At 52.0% G+C, this 15,950-nt stretch overlaps 1 protein-coding gene across 5 annotated transcripts; it reads right to left on the bottom strand.

Moving 5' to 3' along the window:
* Positions 1–83: 83 nt before the first annotated feature.
* Positions 84–14,980, bottom strand: LOC137152027 (E3 ubiquitin-protein ligase TRIM58-like). 5 transcript variants are annotated; one of them, XM_067546497.1, is made up of 8 exons: positions 14,857–14,980; positions 13,416–13,475; positions 6,744–7,168; positions 4,949–5,044; positions 3,046–3,276; positions 1,916–1,938; positions 1,715–1,815; positions 84–1,008 (listed from the first exon to the last, which is right to left on the bottom strand). In XM_067546497.1, exons 2-8 carry the CDS (start codon positions 13,465–13,467, stop codon positions 449–451), a joined length of 1,488 nt encoding a protein of 495 aa, XP_067402598.1. In that variant the 5' UTR covers positions 13,468–13,475; positions 14,857–14,980; the 3' UTR covers positions 84–448. The 5 variants fall into 5 exon arrangements, with proteins under 5 accessions (XP_067402598.1, XP_067402597.1, XP_067402596.1 ...); XM_067546496.1 differs by having other exon boundaries at positions 13,416–13,610; positions 14,857–14,934; XM_067546495.1 differs by lacking the exon at positions 14,857–14,980 and adding an exon at positions 13,710–14,058 and having other exon boundaries at positions 13,416–13,610.
* Between the last annotated feature and the right edge of the window lie 970 nt (positions 14,981–15,950).

The following is a 15,950-nucleotide window of genomic DNA, read 5'->3' as shown; positions in this document are numbered from 1 at the left end:
CAGAGACTCCCCCAGAGCAGGAAATGCCGGGACCTTCCCCTCGCTCACTAGCCCTGTCGCACCCACTGGTCTCTCCCCCCCACCCCCTCGAGGTGTCATTTCTGCCAGGGGCTCTTCCTCCTTGGGGGCCTCTCTCCTCATCCCCCTCATTACATCCCCCCAAAGTCTTCCTCATGTCAGCTGGGCTCTTCCCTTCCTGCCGCTGCAGCTCCCTCCCCACCTCATCTTCAGCCTCCACAGCTGGCATTGCCCCACCCAATTCACATCCCCTGCCCAGCCCCCCAGTTGGCTCCCCCCACCTTTTCTCTCCCCTCCCCCATGTGACAGGCCTGGTGCTGGGAACTGTGGGGTGGGTGGGGGGGGGGGGGCCCTTTAGATCGTCCCCTGGGAACAGGCCTGGGGGCTGCTCAGCGCTGGGAGGGGACAGTCTCTGTCGCGGGTGTCGCTGTCAGGGACAGAGATTCCCTCCGGCCTGGGCTGGAACTGGGAAGATGATCAGGGGAGCCGCGTTTTTACCCAAAGTATTGACACTAAGACAGAAATAAGGGCGAAGCATCCCGGAGAAGGTGCCAGTGACAGTGCAGAGCTGGGACCTGTCAGTCACATTGTAAAATGAGACCTCGCCCGCCTCATAGTCCAGGAAAATCCCCACCCGGCTGGGCCTGACGCTTATGGGGAGGAGGGTTGTGGGGGAGGTGAGGGCTCTGTATCGCCGATCCTTCAGCCCCAGGGCCCAGTATCCATTCTCAGGTGAGCGTCTCATGGGCCCCTTCCTGCTCACAGATTCCCTACAAACCCCCAGAATCCACTCAGGCTTCTTTCCCACCTCCACCTCCCAGTAACGCCTCCCGCCCAGGAACCCCTCAGCGCCCAGCACACAGGGACTAGTATCAAATCTCTCAGGATTGTCAGGCAGATCCTGGCATGTGTCTCCATATCTCACACGTTTCCAATCCTCAGACAGGACGAGCCAGGGATTTGCCGTGTCTGGATCCAGAGTCACGTCCACTGGGGAGAGAGTCACAGAGTCAGAGACAGGGCAGGGGCTGGTCACGGGGATCAAAGGGAAATTAACCTGCGTCCCCATTAATGGGTGTGGTGGTGGGGTTGTTGCCTGTTAAGGGGAGCCAGGGCCCATCTGCCCCTGGGAGCGAACTCGAGGGGAAGGACAGCAGAAGCGGGGCAGGAGTGTGGGGGGAAGGTGTCAGCGGAGGCAGGGCAGAGGAGGGCAGCCTAGGGGCTGTTCCTGGCTCTGATCTGACATTGGGCGTGTCTCTGTGCCTCAGTTCCCCTTCTGTAACTTTGGGATAATGGCAACTTCCTCCTTTGGAAAGCATTTGCAAGCTCGGGCTGAATAACTCCATATAAGAGCCAAGTGTTGTTCCCTTTTGTAACGACATGTAATCCTAACAGTTCACAGCCCTGGGGGACAGAGCAGTGATGGGATTTTCACCAGGAGCAGGTATGTTTACTTCAGAGGCTTTTCCAATGTTAAATGATCAAAGGTAGCATCTCTGACTGTAACTGCTCCCTTTCCTTAGGGGGCCCAGTATTAATCTACTGGTCTCTAGGTATTATAGCACTTTTAGTATCTTTGGCTGGAAGAGCCCAGAGGAATCTGGCACGTGGATTTAAGAATGGAAAAAACATGGGTGATTTGGAGGCTGCAGATAGGAAAAGTTAGAGATCCCCTGCTGCCTTAGCGTTAACTTACCTGTGAATTGTCTCAGCATTTCAATCAGGCCAGGGACTCTGTACGCATCCTTCAGTTCAGCAGCAATGAGCTCTGGTTTCTGCAGCCTCACCTGCTCACTCCTAAAGAGAACAAAATCCCCTTATCCCTCAGACACTCAGCTCTGGTACTATTGCAATGGGCTTGATATACATTGATGGTAAACTGAACATAGGATCTTACCTGGCCAGTGTGCCCTTTACATCCTAACAGGAGAGAAAGTAGATAAGAAAGTGTTAGTGCTGAACAGTTTATCTGTTCTGTTTTCACAGAACATCTGGTTAATTTTCTCTTTTTCCTGAGACTTTACAGAACGAAAAACACCTGCAGATCTGACTTACATGAGGACTTCTTATAATTAGGTGATAATAACTGAACTGGCGTATGAATACAGTGGTGCTGAGGCACAACTCCAGCCCCAGAGAAATGCAGACATGGGTACGACTCACCAGTCACTAATGGTACCGCGCGGCACACTGAGTTACTAAATGGTGCATTAACTATTTGAAAATAAAAGTAAGAGAAATTTTATTTTGAGAAAAATATTGTGCAGATTTTCCAGACACTGTCAGCTGAGCTGCCAAAATAAATCACAAGATTAGAAAAAGCCACTGTCTAATCGTGCTTACACAGGTGTTAAACAGCAACTGTACTGGAAAAAGTGATGGTAAAACTGGTCTGTAGAGGCCTCAAATACTGGATATAATGTGCTGACCTTACTGTGAAAATATGTTTTCTAACTGCTGACTGTGGGCAGAGACATCTTTATCTGATGCCTGCCCTTGACAATGTTGGGAGGCGCTCTGACACCACGGTGATGGGTACCAAGTAAGAGCCGAGGAAGGTTGGCTGGCAAATCTTGTAGGGGCAGGACTGTGTCTTTCTGGATACTGGAAAGCATCCAGCACATGGTGGCTGCTACCCTGAGAGAAACCTTAAAACCAGTCAATGGGAGTTAGATGCCTAACCTGTTTGATGCTTTTGAAAATCCCAGGAGGTGCTGATCTGCATCCCTAGGCACCTAAATACCCTTGAAAATCTGGCCCTAAATCACTCTTGAAAATGGGATGGAGGCTTCTAAGTCACTTAGGCGCCTTGGATCATTCTACCCTTAGGTCCTAAGTTTAGGGAGCCAAATTTTGGCCTAAATATCACTCATAATACTGTGAAATACTCTGTAAAGCTGTGGTGCAACATACCTCAATAATAAATCAGTAAATAACAACAGTCGTTCTGGGGGAGCAGGAGACACTCTGTGTTTGTTTCCATGGCTGTGGCAAATCCAAACAAAAGGGGAACTTTGTGTAACTCACCTTCAGCAGCTCAGCGGCTGGTTGCTGACACTTCTCCTCTATCTCTGCCATCAGCTGTTGCAGCAAGGAGCTTTGCTGGGGGAGTTTGGTAACATTTTCATTTAATTTCTTCAAAGTCTCCATCTCCTCCTCCCCCAGTCTCTGGAGAAAGAGTTTCTTTTTCTCACTCAGATACCGTTCTAGTTTCTCAAATTCCGACAAGATTCGCTGTCTGTGATGATTTACTTGTTCCTTTAGTTAATAAAAAAACAAAACAAACCATAAATATCAGCAGAACGATCAAGTGTATCAGGCCATTTTGGGTGAAGTACATGAGATGTGAACAAAAATTTACAGATTCATATTTAAAGGCCAGAAGGGACCATTGTGATCATCTAACCTGACCCCCTGCATGTCACAGGCCAGAAAATTACACCAAGGGGGTCCTGCATTAAGCCCATAACTTACTTCTGGGTAAAGAATTAAATAGTCTGTGAAGCAGGGGGGCTGGATTCTGGGTCTCCCACTTCCTAGGTGGGTACCTGACCCGCAGGACGATAGAGCCATCCTCGCTTGCTCTCTGGCCCACTGACTATATGAGTATTTACACAACCTGGAACAGTTTCAACAGGAGAGACTGAGCTTCTCTCCACCCCCTCAGACGACTGTCCTGAGACTGGGCATGAGATTCCTCTGTTCAAATCCTTCCTGCCCCTCAGGCCTAGGGGAGAATTACCCTGGCTCTCCCACCTCCCAAGTGAATGCTCTAACCACTGGGCTAAAAGCTGTAAGAGAGGCACCATCCTGCCCCCAGTCATTGTATAGGGAGTTGAGGCCCCTAAGCCAGCGATTTCCAAGGTGCCTACAGCTTTGGTGTTGTAACACTTAACTCCCTGTGTGGATCTGGGCCCGAGTCACCTTCAAGTAACAATTGCATCCTTCACTCTGCCCCCACGTGAGACAATAAACCCAAAACTCATGTTTGGGGAAAAACAGCCCCACCCCATCTCACCCCCCGTCCTTTCCTTACATTAGATATTCGTCAGGAAATGCAAAACATCCATAAAAGGCAAGGTGGGACAGAATTAGCAACTAAAAACACATCATCGTATGGGGGTGGGGGATGGAGACTCTAGAACCCCTTCACCAAATGCCCCTACATTTGCCCCACATATTCTGCACTGGTCCATCAACAAACACAGCGATTGTCAAGCCAAGCTGAGTATAGCTGTGGATTTTCGAGCACTGTAAATGTCAGCTTGACACTGAAATGGGGTTTCAGCCTTAAGCAGGGTGCAGAAAGGCTGCCCCTGAAAAATGTGTAACTCCGTTAGACTCACTGGGGCCAGTTCCCCTCTCATGATTGACCCAGTGTAAATCAGGAGTAACCCTATCAATGCTAATGGGGCTGTAGTAGTGTAGAACTGGTGTGAGTGAGAGCAGGGCTGTCCCAGTGAGCACAGTCCATGTCAAATCGACCAAATCAGAATGGCAACATTTACACGGGTTTTGCCCTGATGCGAATGCTGACACAAGGTGTGAGACAGCGAAAAGTCTGGGTCTGTATCTTCCTATGTGTTTCTAGAACTAGTGGGCTTGATCCACACGAGGCTTCTGCACTAGAAATACAGATAAATAAAATATGTATTTATCTGGGCCTCCTTTGCATTTAGATTCAGTGTAAATCAGCCCATTGCTGTTAAGTGTCATGTAGATTTGTTCATTTTTACCCTTCCATTTCCCACCATATTCCTCAAGCTGAACATTTTATGGAAATAAAGTCGGATTATAATCAGAAACAGGGTTTATTTGTTTGTTTGTTTTAATGCTATGCTAGTGTTGTCTATTTTTATTATGATTTTCTTGTACATTTTTAAAAATACTTAAATAAAATGAGAGATTAACCCAAACTGCAGACACTTACTTTCCAGTCATTCGGTTTATTCCGCTCCTTGGATTCCAGCTTTGAAATCTTCTCCATCGCTTTCTTCAGAAGCTCAATGTCTTTCTGGAGTTTCACCTGTGGGGATAACGATGCCGGGTGAATTCTCTTGCAGTGAGTCAGAGCTCTGGGGATTCCTCACCCATGGGTGGCAGGAGGTTTTGTGGCCAAGCCCAGGCCGGCCGTGAGGGGACCATGGTTCTGTCCCCAGCCTTGCCATGGACAGAGCTGATTTGAGTGACCCCGGGGCTCTCTGCAGAGCTGTCGTATTGGCTCCCCAAACAGCCAGGCTCTGTCTGGGTTACAGAAAGGTGTTGTGCTATTGATACATGTGGTACTTGTTCCGTGGCTAACTGCGACCCCGCTAGGAGGGAGGGATTGTGTTTGTGCCAAGGTGCATGGCTGGGACCTGGGATCCCTTCCCCAGCGCTGGGAACCCCCACTTGACACACATTTTGTTCCAGCACATGGCACTAGAGCATCAGCATCACACTGGCTTTCAGCCTGGCTCTGCTGGTTCAGCAGCTCTGTCTGAACCAACCGTGGGCAAACAAACGCCTCGTGTGGATCTTGGGCAACTCACACAGAGCCTGCCCCCTTCAGCCTGGTGGATAAACTCCCACTGACCTCAGTGAGGGCAGAACTGGGCACGTCACCCTCTATGCTCAGATCCCCTGTGCAAACAGGGCGAAGAGGGCAGGGCTCTATGGCTAGACCCACTGGTGTCTGTGTGGGGCTCCGACAGCCCGGGATGGGAAGCAGCGCTGGGCGCGAGTACAAAGCATGATCACTGCTTTCATTTCTTGTAACAGCAAGTGACCATGAGGGAGTGAAAACAACAGTCAGTGTTTGTAGATGCCTGCAGGGGCTGGGGGCTGCCGTGCAGAGTTTCAAGTCAGAGACATATTGATACGTTGGGCAGGTGAAATCCTGGTCCCATTGACGCCACTGGGGCTGGATCCACGAGGCACTTAGGCATGTGACACTCAGCACTGCAGTAACTGACTTTTAAGCACTTAAATTACCTCTGGACCAGCCCTGAGACCCACAAAGCCTGAGTTAGGGGCCAGGCTCCCTGTACAAAGCGTTGGGAGAGACAGACACCTTAGACTGTGACCCACAAACACCAGCAGGCCAGGGCTGGGAGCTGCCTAAGCCAGCCAATGGGAGATGCTGAGGAGAGGTGTCCCAAGCCCCGCCCCCTCAGTCTCAGCAGGGATGTGCCTGTCTCAGCCAGCGACCCCAGCCAGGAACCCAGCTCCTGGAGTCAGGTGGTCGGACACTCAAGCTATGAGCTATGAACCTGCCTCACTTCGCATAAAACCGCTGGAGGAGAAGGAGGCGGAGCCACCCCCTTTCTAACTTTTAGCCCAGCAGTCAGAGCTCTCCCCTGGGAGGTGGGAGAGCCAGGTTCAATCCCCCCCTCTGCCTGATGCTGAGAAAGGAGATCCGTGTTCCTATCCTACCTCTCAGGAGAGGATCTAACCACCGGGCTATGTGGGGCTCCCTCAGTCTCTCCTGGTGAAGCTGTTCCTCTTGGATGATGAAAGGGGCTGTGTATTGCAGTGGCACCTCAAACTGGGACTTAGGTTCCTATGTACCATTTTGGCTCCAGGCCTGGGAGTTTTCCACTGACTTCGATGGGGCCAGGATTTCACCCCATAGATTTAGGAGACTCCTACCCGTCATTGCTAAACTCCATGTCATTTTAAAATTAAACTTCTCCTGCAGTGATTTAATTTCTCCTGAATGTTTAGAAATAAATAATGTTTCCTACCTTGTATTTCTGAGCTGCCTCCTCGATGGGTACCTGAGCATGAGATCTGTGCTCCTGGGTTTTATCACAAACCAGACAGATCACCTCACCATCATCTTCACAGAACAGCTTGACTTTGTCCTCGTGCTCCCTGCAGACTAGCTGCTCTTTTCGGTTTTCAGGTTTTATTCCTAGTTGCTGGATATTTTCCACCATGCTGGCAAGCTGCCTGTTGGTCTGAAATTTCTCTTTCTTCAATTTTTTCCTGCATTGTGGACAGCAAACTCCCTCTGGTTCCATTTCCCATTTTTCATAGTGCTCAGTGATACAAACTCGGCAGAAGTTGTGTCCGCAGTCTGTGCTCACTGGATCGTTGAAATAATCCGTACAGATGGGACAAACCGCTTCTTCCAGTAGCTTTCTCAAAGGATGGGCAGAGGCCAAGGCTGCGGGAATGTAAGAGTTGCAGTGACCAGTTTCACTTAATGAATTATTCTCTAACTGGAAATCAGATGACATTTGAACAGTGAGGGGAACAAACCATTGGAACAGCTTCCCAAGGAAAATGGCAGCATTTGTCATCACTTAGCGTCTTTAGATTGCCTTGGCTGCCTTTCTAAAAGATTTGCTGTACACGGACAGATGTGAAGGTCAGGAGGGACTATTCTGATCATCTAGTCTGAACTCCTGCATAACACAGGCCAGAGAATTTTACCCAGTAATTCCTGCATCCAGCCCACAATCTGTGGTAGGTACAACAGATCTTTCAGAAAGTGACATCCCATATTCATTTAAAGACTCCACAGGACAGAGAGTTCACCATGTCTCTGGGCCGGTTGTTCGAATGGTTAATTATCCACACTGTTAAAAAACTGCACCTCATGTGGGCTCTTTGTCTTCATTTTTATTGTGTTGGTTTGCTCTGCCTCTCTCCTTTCCTTGGTTTTTCTCTATTTTTAGCTCAGGATCCAGTTAGTTAGAGATTGGCCAGTTGTTGCAGGAGCTAACTACACTCATATCATCATTCAATATTTGCATCTTACTTCTAGAGTGAGCAAATTCCTGTGCTGGCTGGGTCTGTACGAGTGGTGCATCCACAGACAGCCCCTACAGGGTCTGGCTCTTCCCAGGCAGGGGGAAGTAACTGGCTCAGGAAGTAACGCTGAGTTCAGGGTGTGGGTGCGTTTGCTGCCTGGGAGGAAAAGCAAAACTCTTTGGTAGCAGCAGCTGGAGGCCTCAACCCTCTTCTAGTAATAAAATACATGCTCTGCTTACTGAGCGTGGGGCTGGGCCATCATTCTGAGGGCTCTGCCTGCTTGTGTGAACCCACCAATAAGGAGACCATGAGGCCATGTAACATGAGCTTGAATGTGTCTATGCCCCCCACACACACACACTGACATTGCTAGCTCCCCTCCCCTTCCCATCCTATCATGCCAGATGTTGGCCCTGCAGAAGCCATTAACAAGTAAGAAGTTGTTCCTGGCTCTCTTGCCCTGGGCTGCTGCCTACACGTATCACAGCCAGCAGCTTACAGGGGGCTGTATGCAACATTGCTCATGTAGCCAGAGCTGAGCAGTGAGCTGGGCCCCTCACTCCTGTGGAATCAAAGAATTAATCATAAAATTGATTACTAGAATGCCTGGTCTGAAACTGCTCATAGAAGGCCTGGCCTGAAGTTGTAGCCTGAAACTGAACTAGAAGCCCCAGGCTAAACCATTCACAGAATGCCTCAACTGAAATTAGGATAAAGATGTTAAAATACCACAAGAGGCCCCTGAACCACACCCGAGAGGCAAGTCTCTGTTATAAGCCTTATTGAAGTCTGAACAGACTTCACCTGTTTCGATAAGTACCAGTACCTGCCCCCCTTTGTCTTACCGGCCCCATAGAAACTCACTCCATACAAAGTAGCTTTTGAAGAAGTATTGTGTCACCACCCATCTTCGGGAGTTAACCAGGGTCCCTGAAAACTACATTGTATACTCAAGTGACTCATTGGGCGTTCCTGTGAGGGCATCTGGTGTGCCCCACTGTGCATTGTGATTGTCTTTCCTGTTAAGTATAAACTGTTAATCAAATTCCACTATACGATCAACATGTAAATGAACCTAAGCAACCCCTATATAAGTCTTTTGTATCTGGTAGCCAGGTGAAGTACATTTGCCCAGCATCCAGACATGCTGCTTGACTTCCCTATAGCCACCTGGGTTTTCCCTATGGCTATAGTATTCCCCATAGCTATGGTTATGTGATTGTGTGTGTCACAATTAAAGCTGCACCCGATCCAACTCTAAAATGTAGTGTGATTCTTTTCCACGACACTCCCATTACCCACCCCTACCTGGGCCTCCTGCCCCAGCTTCAGCCAGGCTTCCCTAGCCATGCCCCAGGCCCACCCAGTGCACCCGCCTCCGAACCAGGCTCCTGTGCCGCACACAGGGGTGACGTGTAGCTTAACTCTGCATTTTCCGGATTTCAGATGTTTCAATTTGTGCCAGCTTCATCCCTCCCCCTGATCCCGGCGCACATGGAGGGGCAGGGAAAGGGGCTCAGACACCCCGAGAGGAGCAGGGTCTCGCACATCTCAGTGCACACACAGAAGGGGAGAATTCATGGCTGACAGGTGCCCTCACCCCATAACCTCCGACATCCTCTGCAACCTCTCACATTCTGCAACCCTTTATGTCTTCTCCCCTCCCGCTCCCCTGTAATCCCGACCCCTCCCTTTTACCTGAGCCCCCAGCCCCTTTTCCCTGCCTTACCATCCGTTCCCATTTATCTCCCTCCCCATAATACCCCCATCCCTCACTGCAGACCCAAGCCCTCCTCCACTATTCCCACTCCTCTTGCACCCAGAGCACCTCCCCTCCCAGGGAGCCTTCACAGCTGCCATGAATTTTCTTTTCAAAAATAATTTCAGCACCTTCTGAATATTCTGCTGTGCACAGGTGACATTGCTCCACAATCATCATCATCATCAAACACCTTGGCAGAGGCAGATGTTTCCCAGATGTTCACTTTTCCTTCTCAGAGTTCTGCCCATGGCAGGTTTCAAAGTTCCAGGCTCCCAGAAATGTCCAGAGGCCCAGTGAGATGTTCTGTTCTCCCCACGCAGGTGAACAAACACAGCCTGACACAATAGCTCTGGGACATGAGGACTGCTCCGTTCACCTCAGTGGCTGTTCCCATCCCTTCCCCAGTGCGGGAGAGTTTTTGATACTGGTCAAGCCTGCCCATTCTCAGCTCCTCACCCCACTCTCAGCAATTGTTCTTGGGTCATGCTCTGAGCATAGAATTTCTCAGCTCCCCACCCAGAGGGGCAGAGCTTCTCCAGACCCTGGGACACAATCAGGGGAGAGGGAGGGAGGAGGGCTCAGACACCCCCAGAAATGCAAGTTCCCCTGGAAGTTGGCTCACATGAGGGGATTTGGGGGAGTCAGACACCCATAAACGTGCAGGGGGCCCCACATGCCGGCATCCACAAAGTAAGGAACATGGGCTCAGGAATCACTGGGGAGGGGCAGGGAAGGGACACCCATACCCCTGCCTACGCAGGGGACAAGAAAGGGGGCTCAGATTCCCCAGAGAGGGAAGGCCCCCCTCCAGGAGCTGGCTCACATAAAAGAACAAGGAAGAGTAGGTCACACCCCAGTAGCTGGGCTGGGGGTCCCCAGATCATCGCACACACACACAGGAGGGGAATGGGGAGTGACAGGTGCCCCTGCCCCTATTCTTCTTCAGCCCACCTGTCACTGACGCCCATCTTTCCCTTCACTATGTCCCATTCCCCCGCCCCATCACCGGAGCCCCTAACCCCTCTCCCTATAGTCCCACCTACTCCTCCACACCAAACACCCTCCCTTCCTAGTGCCCATTTGCTTGTGTCGTTTATTTTCTGCTAAAAATAGTGTAAATGCCTTTGCATTATTCTGCTGTGCTCAGATCACATTTCCCAAAAACCAGAACCCCTTTGAAGGGGCAGATTGGAGCAAAAGGCCTGTCCCTCGGTTTGGATTTAAAGCCACACCGCCTAGGTCAGGGCTCCTATTCAATGACTGCGACTTTCCCTCAGAGCCACCCCAGTGCTGTAAAAGAAGAGCTACTTGTCCAGGGTGTTAGCCTCTCTGTCTGCATGTCTTCAGTGTAATCCCTTTAGCTCGTCATTAGCACAGGAGACAATTGATGAGCTAAACTAGAGGAGCAAAACCCTTTCTACAAAAATTGATTTGATTTTCAGCACAGGGCTGGTGGATGCCCACACGCCCTGTTCAGTCCCTGAGCTTTGGAGACCCTGGTGCGATCAACTGAGCCCTAGTTTGATCCCTAGTGTTGAAGTAAATTGTGCAGGCCATAAACTTTGGTTAAGAAAAGTATGTCTTATGGGTAAGGGAGGGGGCAGAACAAAGAGCAAGAATGTGCTAAGAAATGTCTCTCTTTAAAGCGCTAAATGCTTGAATTGCAGGTTTGTATGTGTCTGTAACCTTGGCTGATAAGAAAGTGAATGTTTCTGTAACCGAACACTGCTATAAATACATGCTGTGTCTGCCTGCAGGCAGAGAGACCCTTTACTGACCAGAGGAAATTCGGTCAGTTAACTCTCTCTCCCCGCAACTGCTTGTACTTAATAAAAGTGTCTCTGATGAGCCTCAACTAACTAAACTCAGAGTGAAGCTTTATTTTCTTCCACACTAGCTGTGAGCAACAATTGGTTGCCAACATCTGTCAACTTTAAGAACAGCTGGATTTTTGGGGGGAGGGCTGTATCTCAGCAACCCCTTGGTCAAATGGCCCCAAATTTGGACCAGTAATAGAAACCTATGCCCCCATGAGCCACACCTAATTTCGGGGCAATCCAAGTAACTGTGCAGATTTTACAGCACTTAGGAAAGACCAGCTTTAAACAGAATCTTGATCTAAAACTGAACTATAGCAGGGCTGTCACCTTTATATACTGAAGTACTTAATATACCTTAGACAATACTGACAAAATACTGATCTACCTTCATACTTATTGGTCCAGAAAGCAAGTGTGAATCGCTCTGTAGGCCAGGAATTAGGACAGTCACTGGGGAGGGAGGGGTGAGTACCTGGGCCCCAGTCTCTGTGTCTAGGACTATTTAATTATTTATACCACCTAGAACAGCTTGGACAGGAGGGTGTGAGAGGGACCCACTCAGGAATGTGACAGAGCAATTCATTTATGGGCCTAGCTGAGTGCCCAAGACAAGGGAATCTGCGGTGTAGGCACAACTTGGGAACATTAGTCACAAAGTGATGTCAGCTGGTGAGCACAAGTGGAGTTACAGGGAATCGCCTGAGAGCCGGCAGGACGACTGCTTGTGACAAAGGTTAAGATTCTGTCAGGGGTATTTTTGGTAAAAGTCAGGGACTGATCATGGGCAATAAACAAAAATTCAGGGAAGCCCACGGCCTTTCCCTGAGTTTTACTAAAAATACCCTGAGGGAAGGGGATGGACTAACACTCGGAGCAAGGCCAGGGGCTGACCGCTGGTGGGAGCTGCTGCTCCAGCAGTCCCGGGGAACGCTGCTCCGGCAGCCCCAAGGACTGGCCGCTGTTACTCCCTGCCCTCCGTGACAGAATCGTGTCCTTACTTGTGACATTTGCGGCTGGCGAGCACTCTGTCATGCTTAGAGCAGGACACACAAGTTCAGTCATGGGAAAAAGAACAACTTTCTGAGTGCCCCACTATATCTAGAGCTCTCTTTCACTGCAGAATCATTCAGAAAGAATGGACTTCTCCTCTTCACAGGGACCAGCGCAAGGCCTAGGTCCTTATGTCCCATATAGACTCTCAAAATGGGACATAAGCAGGTTCTCAGCTGGGTCTAAGTCCCATGCTGCCTTCCAAATGGACAAACATTTCACCCGGAGCTACTTCAGTCCAGTCGGGGTTTATCTAGGTCATCACAGAAAATGTGGAAATCTGCCTGGCAGTTATCTAGCTCCCTAGTTAGAACCAATGCTCACAACCCCTCTGTGAGGTAGAGTCCTACTATTATCCCCATTGTACAGACAAAGACCGGAGTCCCAGAGGGACAGGTTTTTTACAGGGATTGAGGCACCCAAAGATTCAGATAGGTGCCTAGTTGGATTTTCAAAAGCAACTAGGTGCCTAACTCCTATTGAAATCAATGGCATGTGGCACATCTGAAAATCCCACTAGGCGCTAATCTGCATCTTTAGGCACCTAAACAGCTTTAATAATTTGTCCCTAAGTAACTCACCCAACGTCCTGCAGGACATCTGTGCACAGCAGGCTACTGCTCTAACCACTGGACCATCCTGCCTCTAATCTCATGATCTCAGCCTAAACCTTTACACATGAAGACCTGTGACCAAACCCCACCTGTGCAGTCTGAACACAAACCTGCAGAGCTACCAACACCTCCACCATTTGAGCGAATCCCCAACTCCAGGAGATGCTCCCATTTCTATGCCTGTTCTTAAGACCAGACCTGCATCCTGAAAACCACACACACATTGTGGAGGCAGGAGTGGGGAATGGGCTGGCTGGAATTTCCTTAAAAGTTCAAAACTGAGGTGGCACAATTGTGTGTGTTGAACATCGTGTGATGTTTGTAAGCCAGGCTTGTCATGTGTTTGGAGCTGACTCACGAGTTCTGGGCGCTGGGGTAGGCACTGCTGAATGTGAGATCCGGGTTCATTACCTCCGAGCTCCTGCCGTCCAGTAGAAATGGCTCCTGCCCCTGCACATCCCATCTTCACTCCTGCAGAGAAGACATTCTCGTCATCTTTCAGCTCGGCTGTTCGCGCGGTAATTCTGCAGCGCAGCTAACAGGGTGTGCGGGGAAATGAACAAGGCAAAGGCACGCCCGGTACCTGCTCGGTGTGTTCGCCTCCCCCTGAAAGGAGGAATAGGAAACGAGCAATAATATTCGATGATGTAATAAAACCGTGTGAAACCCCCCAGTGCCCATTGCCCGGGGGTGCGCCGCACTTACAGGTACAAACCCTCTTCCCAGCCCGGAGTCACACACCGACACCAGCAGCTCCGCAGCCAGGCCCTGGGCACCAGCCTGGCGGGGGGCGCCGGCCGGGCCGCCCTGCCGCAGCAGCATCCTCCTCCCGCCGCAGGGCGAGGCAGCCCCGCTTCGCCCGTCGCCTTGGGGCGCCCCTAGGGCAGGCTCATCGGGGGCGGTTAGCGCCGCTGCTGCACCCGGCGGCGTCCCGCGGACCGGCTCCGGCCGCCGGCGTGAAAGCCCGATGGGCAGCGGCCGGGGCAGCCTGAGACCGGGGGACACCCCGGCCCGCTCCGCTCGCCGGCCGCGCTGGGGCTCACTCACTAGCCAGGCTGGGCTTGCCTGGCTTGGACTAACCCCCCCCCCCTTAGTCTGCTGCAAGGAAACTAGCCAGGGGGACCCCGCAGTCTGGGGGGGGGGGGAAGGACTCGGGACTTTCCCTAACGGGGCAATGGGGGGAACAAAAGTAACCCAAGAATCAGCTCCCGGGTGTCTCTTCTCCTTGGGCTGCACTGACTGACTGGGGGGAGGGGGGGACAGGGAAACCCCCCTTGAAGGCAGCACCGATCAGTGGGGGGGGGGGCAGGAGGAGAGGGGAGGGGAGGGACAAAAGAGGGGGAAAAAAGCAAGGGAGGAAAGAAGGAAAGGGCGGGGAGAAAAGCGAGGGAAGAAGAGAGGAAGGACGGAGAAGAAAGGGGAAGACAGAGAGAAGGGAAGAAACCAGCCCGGAGGGAGGAGGAAGCGGAGCAGGGGCTGCCGGACCCGGCGCAGAGCGAAGCAGCAGCAGCAGCGGCGGGAGGTCGGGGCGGGGGAGCCGCGGGGAGAAGAGGCTGGGAAGAGGCGGCAGCAGCAGAGGCAGCGAAAGCTCCGAGCCGGAGGCGGAGCCGGTCACACGCTGCCGGGCACAGTTTGGCACCGCACCGGCCGCTGCCTGCCCCGGACTCAGCTTCTCCGGCTCCTGCCCGGGAAGCCGCCCCGCAGCTCGAGTATTGCTACGGGGGGGTCAAATACAAACATCAGCCCCGCGCTGGAGACCCTCGGTAGCCACCGAGCAGCCCGAACCCGGCCGGAGTTCGGTTCCCTGCAGCCAGACCGAGCGGACAATGGGTCATCGCGGCTCATCCCCTACCTGGGGCTGGTGCAGCCTGTGCCGTGGGGATCCCAGCCTGAGAGCGGGGCGCCGGGGAGACTTCGCACTCCGCGCACAGGGATGCGGCATCCTCCTTCCAGAGCCAGGCGAGCTCCTTCCCCTGCTCCGCACACACATTCCCCGCCGCCCTTCTCCCTCTTCCCGGGGTTCAGCCCCACGTGTTGGGTGGTTTGTACTAAGCGGCGCAGGTGCCTGTTGTTCCCGAGGTCTCGTTCCTGGACCGTTTCCCCGCACCGCGGACAGGAGGGTGTCTCCTCTGCCTCCCGGCGCTGGGCGATGCAGGCCCGGCAGAAGTTGTGCCCGCACTCGATAGTCACCGGCACTGTCAGATGTTCTGCACAGATGAGACAAATGGCCTCCTCCAGCCCGCTCCCGGCTAAAGAGGTTGAGGCCGGGGGTCCGGACCCTCATCAGCCTTGCGTTTCCCACTCCCTGGTGGAGCAGGTGCCGCCATGGCTGCTGGGCTCTCAGTGCTTCTGTGTCTCCTTCCCCGCCCGGTGCGCTCTGCTGTGACTGGGGGGAGGTGCCGCTGCTGGGCTCTGCCCTCCTCGGTGACAGGGTGAGGGGAAGAGAAGGGAGGGGCCTGGAGGGGAAAGAGGAGAAGGGAAAACAGAAGAAAGGGGGAGAGGAACCGACTGGGGGAAGAGGAGGAATGACAGAAAGGGCAGGGAAGCGGCTCTGCCGGACACCCCCTCGCCAGGGAGCAGGAGCCGGGAGGGGATTTTATCTCTGTGCTCGGCCCTGCTGAGACAAACACTGGGACACTGCGCCCAGGGGAGGGTGCAGAAAAGAGGCACAGATCTGACTGCAGGGCTGGAGGAAATGCCCTCCAGGGACAGGCTGAAATGTTCAATCTGGTTAGTTTGTCAAAAGGAAGGGGGAGGGGAGACTTGATCTTGGTGTTTATGGGCCTCGGTGGGGAGAAAACACGGGGCACTAAAGGGCTCTGGGCTCTGGTGGAGAAAGGCAGAACAAGAACCAATGGCTGGAAGCTGAAGCCAGACACATTCAAACTAGAAATAAGGCACAACTGTTAACAGTGCAGGTGATTAACAAACTCCCCAGGTGGCGGA

Source organism: Emydura macquarii, unplaced genomic scaffold (genome assembly GCF_026122565.2).
Source record: "Emydura macquarii macquarii isolate MOO-44397 ecotype Brisbane River unplaced genomic scaffold, CSIRO-AGI_Emac_v2 contig_1144, whole genome shotgun sequence".
Classification (NCBI taxonomy): domain Eukaryota; kingdom Metazoa; phylum Chordata; order Testudines; family Chelidae; genus Emydura; species Emydura macquarii.
This window is presented reverse-complemented; position numbering and strand designations above follow the sequence as displayed.

Bases quoted from the DNA above. Each gene is read 5' to 3' on its own strand.
- LOC137152027 (XM_067546494.1), bottom strand. From the start codon at position 7,304: ATGACAAATGCTGCCATTTTCCTTGGGAAGCTGTTCCAATGGTTTGTT. The intron at 1,816-1,915 runs GTAAGATCCTAT...TGTTCTCTTTAG, and splicing joins GTAAAGGGCACACTGGCCAG to GAGTGAGCAGGTGAGGCTGC. The intron at 1,009-1,714 runs GTAAGTTAACGC...CTCTCTCCCCAG, and splicing joins AATGCTGAGACAATTCACAG to TGGACGTGACTCTGGATCCA.